The sequence below is a fragment of the Sorex araneus genome, chromosome 1, assembly GCF_027595985.1.
Source record: "Sorex araneus isolate mSorAra2 chromosome 1, mSorAra2.pri, whole genome shotgun sequence".
NCBI lineage: Eukaryota > Metazoa > Chordata > Mammalia > Eulipotyphla > Soricidae > Sorex > Sorex araneus.
The window spans coordinates 129,023,797-129,036,249 of NC_073302.1; the positions used below are offsets into that span (position 1 = coordinate 129,023,797).

At 40.0% G+C, this 12,453-nt stretch overlaps 1 protein-coding gene across 1 annotated transcript in view; it reads left to right on the forward strand.

Moving 5' to 3' along the window:
- The first annotated feature begins 10,642 nt into the window (after positions 1-10,642).
- Positions 10,643-12,453, forward strand: part of CCDC152 (coiled-coil domain containing 152) — a 31,948-nt gene continuing 30,137 nt past the window's right edge. Inside the window, exon 1 of the mRNA XM_004605578.2 lies at positions 10,643-10,729. Coding sequence (XP_004605635.2) covers positions 10,643-10,729 — 87 coding nt within the window. The remainder of the gene's footprint in view (positions 10,730-12,453) is intronic.

Below are 12,453 nucleotides of genomic sequence, written 5' to 3' on the forward strand. Positions count from 1 at the left end.
TTGACATGATGAGACTTGTTTTCAGGGAGAATTTCTTGAATATATAACCTTTCTATTACACTGAAATATAAGTAGTCTTCAATAGGTATTCCTTGTCATAAGTTCTGACTATATTTTGTGTTTGTTTGTTTTGTTTTGTTTACTGTATTCCTTTTTTAACATAAATAATAAATTTATTTTAATAATAATAGATTGATGTTTCTTAAACTTCAATATTATAGAATAAGAGAAAATATATAAGAAAGGTTAAAAATAAAGTTTTTTTTTCTTTTTGGGTCACACTGGCAATGCTCGGGTTACTCCTGGCTATGCACTCAGGAATTACCCCTGGTAGTGCTCAGGAGACCATATGGGATGCTGGGAATAGAACCCGGGTAGGGTGATAGTACACCCTACCCACTGTACTATCACTCCAGCCCCACTCAGGTATATATATATATATATATATATATATATATATATATATACACATATATGTATATATATATATATATTTGGCTTTTTGGTCACACCTGGCGATGCACAGGGGTTACTCCTGGCCCTGGCTCTGCACTCAGGAATTAACCCTGGTAGTGCTCAGGGGACTATATGGGATGCTGGGAATAGAACCCGGGTCAGCCGCATGCAAGGCAAATGCCCTCCCCGCTGTGCTATCACTCCAGTCCCCACAGGTATATTTTTTTATGTTCTCAATTAACTTTCTTTTTTTTTGTTTACTGTATTTCTTTAGGAAAAAAAATGCATCCAGAATACCTCCCAACTTGAATTAAGAATTAAATTCTTGAACTAGAGAGAGAGTCCCAAGGGATTGGTTTGTAATTTGCATGCAGAGGCCTAGGTTTGATTCCCAGCACAGTGTTGTACCTCGAGCACACAGCTGGAAGTAGTCGCTGAACACTGCCAGCTGTGGCCCCGAAAAACGAAAAAAATTAAATTCTACAACAAATTTACATACCATATAACATAAGTAAACTTAGTTAACTGTGTGCAAGTCAAGCACCTTAACCTCTGTTATTAACCTCTGTACTATCTCTCTGATCTTGGATTGTTTTATAAAAGAAAATTTGCTTAAAGTGACTGCATAATACTTAGACTTTAAAATATAATATCCTAAACAAGATTAAGTTTTTTAAAAATTTCAAACACTTAGATGCATTCTCACTCATGTGAGATTATTGTTTAATTGTTTTCATTTGCATTTTCCTAACAATAAGTGATCAGGACTTTCATATGTCTATTGGCTGTCCAGATATCTTCTTCATGGAAGTGTCATTCATCTCTTTTCCCCATTATTTTTGCAATGGTGGAGTGGGGGTTGGCCATACCTGGTGATGCTCAGGGGTAACTCCTGGCTCTTTACTCAGGAATTACTCCTGGTGGGCTCTGGGAACCATATGGGATGCTGGGATAGATAGAGCTTGGGTCAACCACATGCAAGGCAAATGCTCTACCCTCTGTATTCTCATTCTTTGCCCCTCCCCTCCCCATTTTTTGATAAGATCCTGAGTTTTTTTGTGACTGAGCTTTGTAAGTGCTTTATATATTTGCATATTATCCACTTATCTGATGCATTGTGTGCAAATATCTTTTCCCTTTCAGAAGGGTGTCTTTTTATGTTAACCTGTTTCTTTTGTCATGTAAATCCTTTAAGTGATGTAGTCCTGTTTGTCTATTTCTGGATTTGTCATCTTTGCCAGTGGAATCAAGTAGTTGAAAACACCTCTCAGGCCCGTATCCTAGAGAGTTCTGCCTAAACCATAACACTGAAAAGGAGAGAGAGAGTAAAAGGGAATGTGGCTGCCACAGAGGCGGGGCTTGGAGGGGTGGCGGGAGGGATACTGGGAACATTAGTCATGGAGAATGTGCACTGGTGGAGGGATGGGTACTTGATCATTGTATGACTGAAACGTAATCACGAAAGCTTGTAAGTCTGTTCATTAATTTTTTTTTTTTTTTTTTGCTTTTTGGGTCACACTCGGTGATGCACAGGGGTCACTCCTGGCTCATGCACTCAGGAATCTCCCCTGGCGGTGCTCTGGGGACCATATGGGATGCTGGGATTCGAACCCGGGTTGGCCGAGTGCAAGGCAAATGCCCTACCCACTGTGCTATCGCTCAAGCCCCTGATTCATTAAAATTTTTAAAAATTAAAATTAAAAAATAGTTCTGCCTATACTTTCCTTGTAAATGTGGGTGCAATATCAAGATCTACAATCCAACTTTTATGGATTCAATTTTTGTTTAATGCATGTGACTATTCTTCCTCACCATCATTTATTGAAGAGGCTACCCTTGCTCCATTTCATGCACCTAACCCTATATCAAGATTAACTCTCCAATATATCTTAGTGTTTATCTCTGGGCTCTCTGTTCTATTTTATTGGTCTGAAAATCTGTCTCTATTCCAACAAGTTTTGTATTGTTTCCGTTTTGATCACTTAATTTCCGTTTTGATCACTATAGTTTATAATGTAATTTAGAATTAGGGAATACAACATAAACAAATCCTGAGATGTAATCAATAGAATCTGAAACTGAGAGAAAAGAAGAGGAGGAAAAAGGGACCATGGGATAATGCTGGAGGGTTTTATGTAGTTCTCTGCAACTATAAAAATAGTAACTCAATATTATGAAAACTTTAATACCTCAGTTAAAAAAAAAGTCATAGAATGAAACACCTTCAAGTGTGGAAGTGGTGGAAAATGAATTCCCATTCACTGTTGACTGGAATGGTAACTAGTTTAGATACTATAGAAAACCATATGGAGATTACTCAAAAAAAGTAAAAATAGAGCTTCCAGAAAACATTGGCAGAATTCTCCAGGATTCTCATCTCTCTCACATCAATCAGTCTAAATTTCTTCCTTTAAATAGTATTCACTAAGTAAATGATGTTTCAAACCACTGTTTCAGAGTGATTAATTTATAGCACATAATATATAATATAATAATATATATTATATATTATTATAATAATAGAATAATAGAACTAGAATTGTCAGTGATTCTTTATTTTTTAATCATTCAGTAGATAGTTTGAGCTGATTCTCAGTCAGACCCCAGGCAAACATACTTTTAAATATTATTTTATCTCTTCTATAATCTTCAAAATTTTGTTTCTAGTAGATAATGATAAAACTTGAAACAAAGGTATGAAGATATTAACTGACATACCTACAATCATACATCTAGAAGGGGAAGAATCAGACTTTGAAACTAGAAATGTTTCAGACTATATACTCCCTCTATCCTTAACCTACTTATATGAACAAGAAATTATGAGGAGCTGATCTTTTCTTGGAGCAATAGCGTACTTACGTTGAATAGTATTTCATTGTACTGATATACCACATGCTTTATTATGACACTGAAGCCACCATCTACTTGTATATTTTGAAAGCTGCATTTTGAAAGAAGATCTAAACTTCTCCTGACTAACCCATAGCAAACACTAAATAATTATGTAATTATATGTCACTAAGAATTTACTTGATTAGACATTTTAATTTTCACCCAAAAAAATCACACCCTATTGGACCAGAGAAATAGTATATAAGGTAAGGCGCTTACCTTGCTCATGGCCAACCCTGGTTTGATCCCAGGTTCCACATATGGTGGTTCAAGCATCACCAAGAGAGGTCTCTAAGCACAGAGCCAGGACTAATCCCTGAGCACCGCCATGTGTAGTCCAGATCTTACCCCAAATATTATCCCCTTTCTATATACTCAAAGTCTAAAGTATATTGATTTCATCTCAATAAGCTAAATAGAATTCTAGCACTTCCTGTTCTCAACCAAAAACACAAACTCTCTCCAGTAAGCAATTTGATACTAGTTTAAACAGAAGACTGTTGAGAGATGGAATATTTACATATCTAAGGATGATTGCTTTAAGAAAAGCGGTCCAAGTATTGCATGGTCCACGTTTTTTCTGGAACCACATCCAACTTTCTCTCTCCATAGGGGAAAGCATGGGAGTGAATACAACCAGCACCATTACCATGGGTCACTGACCGGGCACAGGTATGTCTTTTGTCTAATTATCACAAGAAATGCTGACAACTAGGGAGGCAATTGTATCAGTACACACGACCTTCCTGGTTAGCAACAATGAGCAATTCAGCCATCATAGTGGGCTCCTGTGCTATTAATCTCCAGGAGGCATGAGCAGCCTGGTGTACTCTGTGCTCAATGCAATCTTCGAAACACTGTGCAACAAACCCCAATTAGTCAATTGTAGAGAAACAGGAGTGCACAGTCTCTGGGGCCAAGAGCCATGTCTCCTGGCAATAAACACAAAAAAGTTGCCACAATGGACAAAAGTGCTCTCCAGTTCCCCACAAACTTGAAACCCAGATCAGAAGGCAGCTGATAAACACTTGTCTTCTATATTGTCTCTCTTGTGCATAACCTACACACACACACACACACACACACACACACACACACACACACACACAATAAACCTGTCTCAGAACAAATCCTTGACCTACTGCATGCAGAGAAAAGAAGCTAGGGTCTACAACACAGTAACAAGTGACGAAAGCATAAAGTCAGAAAAGTCACCATTGATTGATGGGACCAATGAATAAGGCATGGAGAAGATATTATTTTAGGCGGGTGTTAAAATGAGGTTGTTTTGGTAACTAATATGATATGAGTATCACTGTATCACTGTCATCCCGTTGCTCATCAATTTGCTCAAGCGGGCACCAATAACGTCTCCATTGTGAGATTTGTTCTGTTTTTGGCATATCAAATACGCCATGGGTAGCTTGCCAGGCTCTGCCATGCAGGTGCATATTTTATATATATCAATTAATTATAGTCAATATAATCAATAAATATAATACAATTTGAAAAACCATTTTAGGGGCTGGAGCAATAGCACAGCGGGTAGTGCGTTTGCCTTGCATGCGGCCAACCTGGGTTGGATTCCCAGCATCCCATATGGTCCCCTGAGCACTTCCGGGGGTGATTCCTGACTGCGGAGCTAGGAGTAACCCCTGTGCATCGCCAGGTGTGACTCAAAAAGCAAAAAAAAAAAAAAAAAAAGACCATTTTAAATATCTATACATTGTTACTAGTGTCAAAGAAAGCTTATTTGAGTAACCAGATGCTTCAAGTTTAATCTCTGTAGATATCAAATTGGAATGCCCCGCTACAGAGGCGGGGTGGGGTGGGGGGGGATGAGACTGGGGGGGTGGGAGGGATACTGGGTTCATGGGTGGTGGAGAATGGACACTGGTAGAGGGATGGGCTCTTAAACATTGCATGAGGGAAAAACAAGCACGAAAATGTGTGAATCTGTAATTGTACCCTCACTGTGACTCACTAATTAAAAAGTAAATAAATTTTAAAAAAAATTTTAAAAATAAAATAAAGTGGTAAAAAAAATTTCATCTCTGTAAAGATCTCTGAAAATCAAATCATATGTGTAAATTTTGTGATAGAAATGAAGGAACATAACAAAATATCATTTAAAGACCATTTATCATTCAAAATATCATTTGATGAGCAATGTTTTTTCATAAGATAAGTTTTAAGTCCTAGAATTTGGGTTTTTTTTTTTTTTGGTTTGGGGAGTCACACCTGGCGATGCAAAGGGTTACTCCTGGCTCTACTCACACAGGAATCACTCTTGGACTGCTGAGGGGATGATATAGGACGCTAGGGATAGAACCGGGGTGAGTTGTGTGCAAAGCAAGTGCCCTACCTGCTGCACTATTGCTCCAACCTTTAAAATTCTAAAATTTTTGAAAGATCAGACCAGAGGTGACATATGAATGGTAGTGGAGAATTATGGGCACTTTGGTGGTGGTTATGTGCTGTAACTTTGTACATTAATGTCAAAAACCTAAATGCTAATGTAATCATACTACCTATCACTTGTCACTTATATCACTTGTCATCCTATTGATCATCAATTTGCTCGAGCGAGTGCCAGGAACGTCTCCATTCGTCCCTGTCACGTGCTAGTGTAGCCCAGTGGTATCTGCTCGCTCCAGGAATAGGAAGAGCCTCAAACCGTTCATTCAGGGTTTTGATGAAGAAGTCTGACCATCTCGTTGGTGGGCGGCCACATGGTCTTTTGATGTCCCGTGGAATCCAGTCAGTAACAGCTCTAGTCCAGCGTTTGTCTCTGAATTACATTATGTGTCCAGCCCATCTGATTTTTGACGCCTTGGCAAATAAGACAGCATCCCTGATTCTTGATCGTACACAGAGGTTGGAACTCCAGATTCCTTCTCCCACTTGAGTGAAACATGATAGTCCAAGCAAAACTCTTTCGATTCCTCTTTGGAATACCCGAATAGCGTTCTCATCCTGTTTTTGTAGGGCCCAGGTCTTCTTCCTGCACTAGCATACTACCTTTACTATAAATAATTCACTGTTATCACTGTCTTCACTGTCATCACTGTGTCACTGTCATCCTGTTGTTCATCAATTTACTCGAGCAGGCGCCAGTAACATGTCCACTTGTCCCAGCCCTGAGACTTTAGCGGACTCTCCTTACCCGTCTTTCCCAATGATTGGAGGCTTTTTCAGGGCCAGGGGAATGAGACCCGTTATTGTTACTGTATTTGGCATATCGAATACACTACGGGGGAGCTTACCAGGCTCTTCCGTGTGGGCGGGACACTCGCAGTAGTTTGCTTGGCTCTCCAAGAGGCATGCATATATATATAATATATATATACATATATATATTATATATATATATGGAGGCTGGAGCGATAGCACAGCAGATAGGGCATTCGCCTGGCATGAGGTCAACCCGGGTTTCATTCCTCCACCCCTCTCGGAGAGCCCAGCAAGCTACCGAGTGTATCTCGCTCACACGACAGAGCCTGGCAAGCTATCCATGGCGTACTCAATATGCCAAAAACAGTAATATATAGATAGGTATATAGATAGATATCTATATATCTATCTATCTCTCTATATATTTTTTCCCTTTATGATGATGTGTTGCACAGACACTTTGCGAGCTCAGGGAGGACAGAAACCTCCCATGGAGCAGAAGGGCAAAAGCTCGCTTGATCTTGATTTTCAGTATGAATACAGACCGTGAAAGCGGGGCCTCAAGATCCTTCTGACCTTTGGGGTTTTAAGCAGGAGGTGTCAGAAAAGTTACCACAGGGATAACTGGCTTGTGGCGGCCAAGCATTCATAGCGAGGTCGATTTTTGATCCTTCCATGTCAGCTCTTCCTATCATTGTGAAGCAGAATTCACTATAAATAATTAAAAATAAACAAAATTCTAAGCTTTCAGCTTTGTTCTTTAAACCTTCTCTTATCTTAAACATGAGAGAGAGAAAAAAAGACTAGGAAAGACTAAGCAAACTTTCCAAAGTGATTGATTAGCAACAGAGAAAAGCCTCCACCCCACATTTCCCTCTTTGACTTAGTTTTCATGTGACCCAGCTAGACTATCTTTCAATAAATAAAGTTAGGATTATCCTGTTACCGTTTACATTTTTCTGCTTGCCAGCTTCTAAATTTCACACGAAAACCAAATTAATAAAAATAAAACTCCCATTTTCTGTATTAAAAAAGCATGGAAATGTTGGCAGTCCATAAAATTTTCAAACTATTATCGAACAAAAGTTAGAAATTCTGACAGTATCAATAAACAGAATATACACATAATACTAATAACCGATAAAATTAATATTTTGGAACACTTTCCATTATGTCATTAAATAAAATCATGCATCTTAAAGTAGTCAGTTTAATAATTTAATCAAAACAACAATTCTCTGAATAGGGTTATTATTAAAATTTATTTTACAGATAAAGAAATTGGGGTTCATATAATTAAGAACTTCCAGTTGATAAACAGATGACTCCAGCTTGAAGCTTGAAGCAAATTCTATCCACCCTCAACCACTAAGCTAAGATGAAATTGTAACTGGGAGGATTCGAGACTGTGCGGGCAGCATCTTACCTATGTTTGCAACCCAGCCCCAACACTTTCTCTGTGATTCTCAGAGCCTATTTAATAAGTTATGTGAATTATTATTCATTCAATTATACTAACTTAACAAATCAAAACAGAAACCGACCTGGTTAGTTCTTTGGGGAAATAATAATTGACCCAGCATCACTGGATGTCAAGTTGTGTCACTGGGAAATGCCTAAGAAGCACCATAAAAAGCAGGAGAGGAGTGAACGCGAGGCCAGTGGCAGGTGGGCTGGGAGAAGGCCGGGCGCAGAGTGCTGGGGGGCGTTGGGGGAGCTTGCTTCCCTGGGCACGGACGGGAGCCAGGGGCGGACCGGACCCCACGGCCACGGGGATCTCGCGAGACTGTGGAGAACCACGGGCTGCCATCAGTCCGTTCCACGGCCTGCGGTCAGTGGGTTCGAAGTCCCCGTTCTCTGCAGAGATTCTCTCTGTGTGGCCGCCCGGGACCCGGGTTCTGAGGTGGGCACGTGCGCCGGTGCCCGCGCCCCACCGAGGCTTCGGGACTGAGTTAACTCTGGGAGGGCGCGAGAGTGGGGAGAGAGCGGGGAAGCTGAGCCCGGCCTCGCGCCTCCTGAGGACTTGGGCCAGAGGACTTGGGCCATTGTCCCGGCGGCTGGAGAATGAGGCCTGGGAGCAGCTTAGCAGGGAGGGCAAGGACGGGAACTAGGCTCTCTCCCACCCTGGGGCGGCTTCGGGTGCGGCCATGAAGGTCACAGGGTCACAGGTCACAGTGCCTCCGCGTGGTCGGGGGGTCAGAGGCTCCTGCGCATGCGCTATTCCACCCGCAGCGCCACAGCCGCCCAGTAGCTCCTCCAGGAGCAGTGGCGGGACTAGCCCTTCAGCGCTTCGGGGTGTAACATTACCACCCCCCCAAAAAAGAACTGAATGATGGGCCAGGTCCACTAAGTTTTCACCGGGTAATTAAGACCAAGTCCACTGAGGAGCTTTTGTCCTAGAAACTGGAGATGGGCATTGAGGCCCCCTGGAAGTGAATCGAATGGTTCTGAATGGAAGGAACATGGGGGATGGAGGGGGAAACACCCAAGTATCTCTTCAGGGGACAGAAGAGTTGGGAGAAAATCAAGCTAAAAAAAAGAAAAATGCATTTAATCCAGAAACCAGGTTCTTGCACAAAACCTTGGTGAAACCTTCCCGCCCCCTTTTTGTTTTGGGGCCACACCCAGAGTGCTCGGGGATTATTCTTGACTCTGCACCCAAGGATCACTTCTGGTGGTGTTCAGGACACCAGTGGGGTGCTGGGGGCTGGTGGGGGGGAGGGGCTGGTACAAGACAAGCATCCTACCTGCTGTACTGTTGCTCTGGCCCTTTTTAATTTTGAAATAATAGGAACCAGAGCCAGAGAGGATAGTATAGCAGGTAGGATACTATTCTGCCTGGAAGAGTTTACCTTTGGAGCTTCGCAGAATCTCTTACCATTAGTTCCGAAGGAGCAAAAACAGAAACTCCTTTCTTTAAACCCTTAACTGGAAACAAAAGTTGATCTCACACAATGAACAGGAGAATAGAAACATTGATTGCTTTGAGTACATGAGTTCCCACTGTTCTTTATTTACCAAATTGGTCACCCCAAAAAATATATATGAAAAGTAAAGTTATTTATCTACTTGGGTTGCTATTACAAACTGACTTAAAATTTATTTCTTACTGTTTTGGAGATTGAAAAGTTAAAATACCAGCTGGACTAGTATCCGGTGAGAACTCTCTCCTTGGGTTGCAGATGGCCACCTTCATATTCTGTGCTCAAGGGGGTGAAGGATAGAGGGAGAGGAAGAAAGAGATGTTGCTTTCTCTTTACCTCTTCTGATAAGACCAAGTCTTACCAGTAATGTTTATCTTAGCCCATCCTCTGATACCATTTACTAGATTAAGGATAAAGGATACACTATTATGACCTTATTAAATCTTAACCACTAATCCAAAATTATTTCCTGAACACCATATCTCAGTACAGTCACATTTGGGGATTAGAGCTTCAACATAGGCACTGGGAGGTGAGGGCGGGAGGAGAATTGGACATTTTCTCTATACTAAAAAGCACAGTACCAGAAAATACAGACCCCCCCCCTCCAGTTTTTGTGTGTGTGTGATAATTAACCAAATATTTTTAACAACTATATTGAGAATATTTTCAATTAAGATATTTGCATCAGATTTAATAAATCATCAGATTCTGAAGTCCCACACTGACGGTTAAAGAACATGAGTGCTAATGGTGACATGATTTATGTTTTTCTATAATAGGACAAATCATTTTTTAAATGCTTATACCATTATATTATCTTTATGTTTTTGTTTTGGGGGCCATACGCAGCAATGCTAACAAGTTAGTCACGGCTTTGCACTCAGGGGTCACTCCTGGCAGTTCTCCTGGGACCCTATGGATGCTGAAGATAGAACCCAGGTCAGCTGCGCTACCTCTCCGGCCCCACCATTGAGCTATTTTTATTTTTGTTTACATACAACCTTGCTAGGGTAGGGTGGAGAGGAGTAAAGAAGTCTTGATGTATTCCACTATTCCTAATAATAGACATAACCAAAAATTATTTGAATGTGCCATCTATATATGGACTACAGAAACTACTTTTTGATTCATTATCATGATTGTGGTGCTTTAAATTTATTTATGTATTTAAACACTACTATTTACTAGGTATGGATCAAAGCAACAATGGATGTGTGAAAAAGATTAGCAGTGTGAATCTCGACAAACTTATAAGTGACTTCTCACAAATAGAAAAGGTATGTAAAGATGTCAAGCTTACAACTCTTATAGTATGTAAGAGAAAGCAAATCAGATTTTCCCAACAGAAGTTGGAAAAGAGAAAAATATACCACAAAATGAGCATGAGCAAGATCAAGATGCATTTTGCCAAACCTTTTCCCATTTTTATGATCTTCATTTAATATTTTAATTTTTTTTACTTATCAAAACCTGAGGACAAGGTAATAAGTTATTGGCATATTTTGCTAGGGGAAGAATGTATGTTTAAGTTCTCAGGATGTTCTCAAATTCAGGAATTACTTAATCAAATACAATTAATAAAAGTAGACTCATTAAGCGTAACCTTTTTTTTCAGTCTTTCCTATTCTTACCTGCTTTCTTAATTACTTAATTACTTAATTACTTAATTAAAGAGAATTACTTAATTAATCAAATACAATTAATTGAAGTAGACTCATTATGAATCACCTTTTTTTTTTCAGTCTTTCCTATGCTTTTTTTTTGGTTTTTGGGTCGCACCCAGCGATGCACAGGGGTTGCTCCTGGCTCTTCACTCAGGAATTACCCCTGGTGGTTCTCAGGGGACCATATGGGACGCTGGGATTAGAACCCGGGTCGGCCGCGTGCAAGGCAAACGCCCTACCCGCTGTGCTATGGCTCCAGCCCCAGTCTTTCCTATTCTTACCTGCTTTCCTACTCTTTTGTATTAAAGCAGACCCATTTAAACTCCTCTTCTACTACTGTGGGCAAATTACATGATAGACCAAACCCACAAGTATATATTGCATTTTTTTGCTGAAAAAAAGTAGGAGTTGTTAAAATGTTCAAGATACATTAAAAATTTGAGAAATGGATGTAAAAAGCAAGAGAGGGAGGAAAAAATAGCACCTATTTCTTCTCCTAATTATTTTTCTCTCTTTTCTCACTTTCCTCTGCACAATGAAGTATTGCCATAATACAGTAATTTTATAACAGTGTTCTGAAATAACATTACAAGGTTTTTTTTTAAACAATGAACTTAGGTATTTCTAACCAAGTGGCTCTTGCCAAAGTAAGTGTACTATGAGTGAACGATGAATTATGCAAAGTTTTGGGACATTTATTTGAAAATAGCATATTCTAAAATACTTTATTATTCATTTGACATAATAATAGAATTACAGTCACGTTTTAAAGACTCTCATAGATACATATGGGTAGCAATATTTATCAGTGAAATAATGTCAAGAAGTTCATATTACAGTGTCAGCTTATACTTAATGATATCACTGTATCACTGTCATCCTGTTGATCATCGATTTGCTCAAGCAGGCCCAGTAACGTCTCCATTCATCCTAGCCCTGAGATTTTAGCAGCCTCTCTTTACTCATCCTTCCCAATGGTGCCGCAGGGGAACGAGACCCATCATTGTTACCATATTTGGCATATGCATACACCACAGGGAGCTTGCCAGGCTTTCCCCTGTGCGGGCAGTAAACTCTCAGTAGCTTGCCAGGTTCTCCAAGAGGAAGAACTAGGCCATCAGATGTCGTGTGGCCCAGGAACTTGATTTTATAGTCTGTGGATGGTGGCCACTGATGGGATTACACGGGCGCTGCCAGGGGCAATTTTTGGGTGTGACTTAATGATATCAATAGACAAATTTAAGATAAATTCATTAAGTGATGATAGGGTTGTTGATAGTTATAGATATATAATTGATAAAAATTTATAATTTTTTTATTTTGTAACAAATTTATAA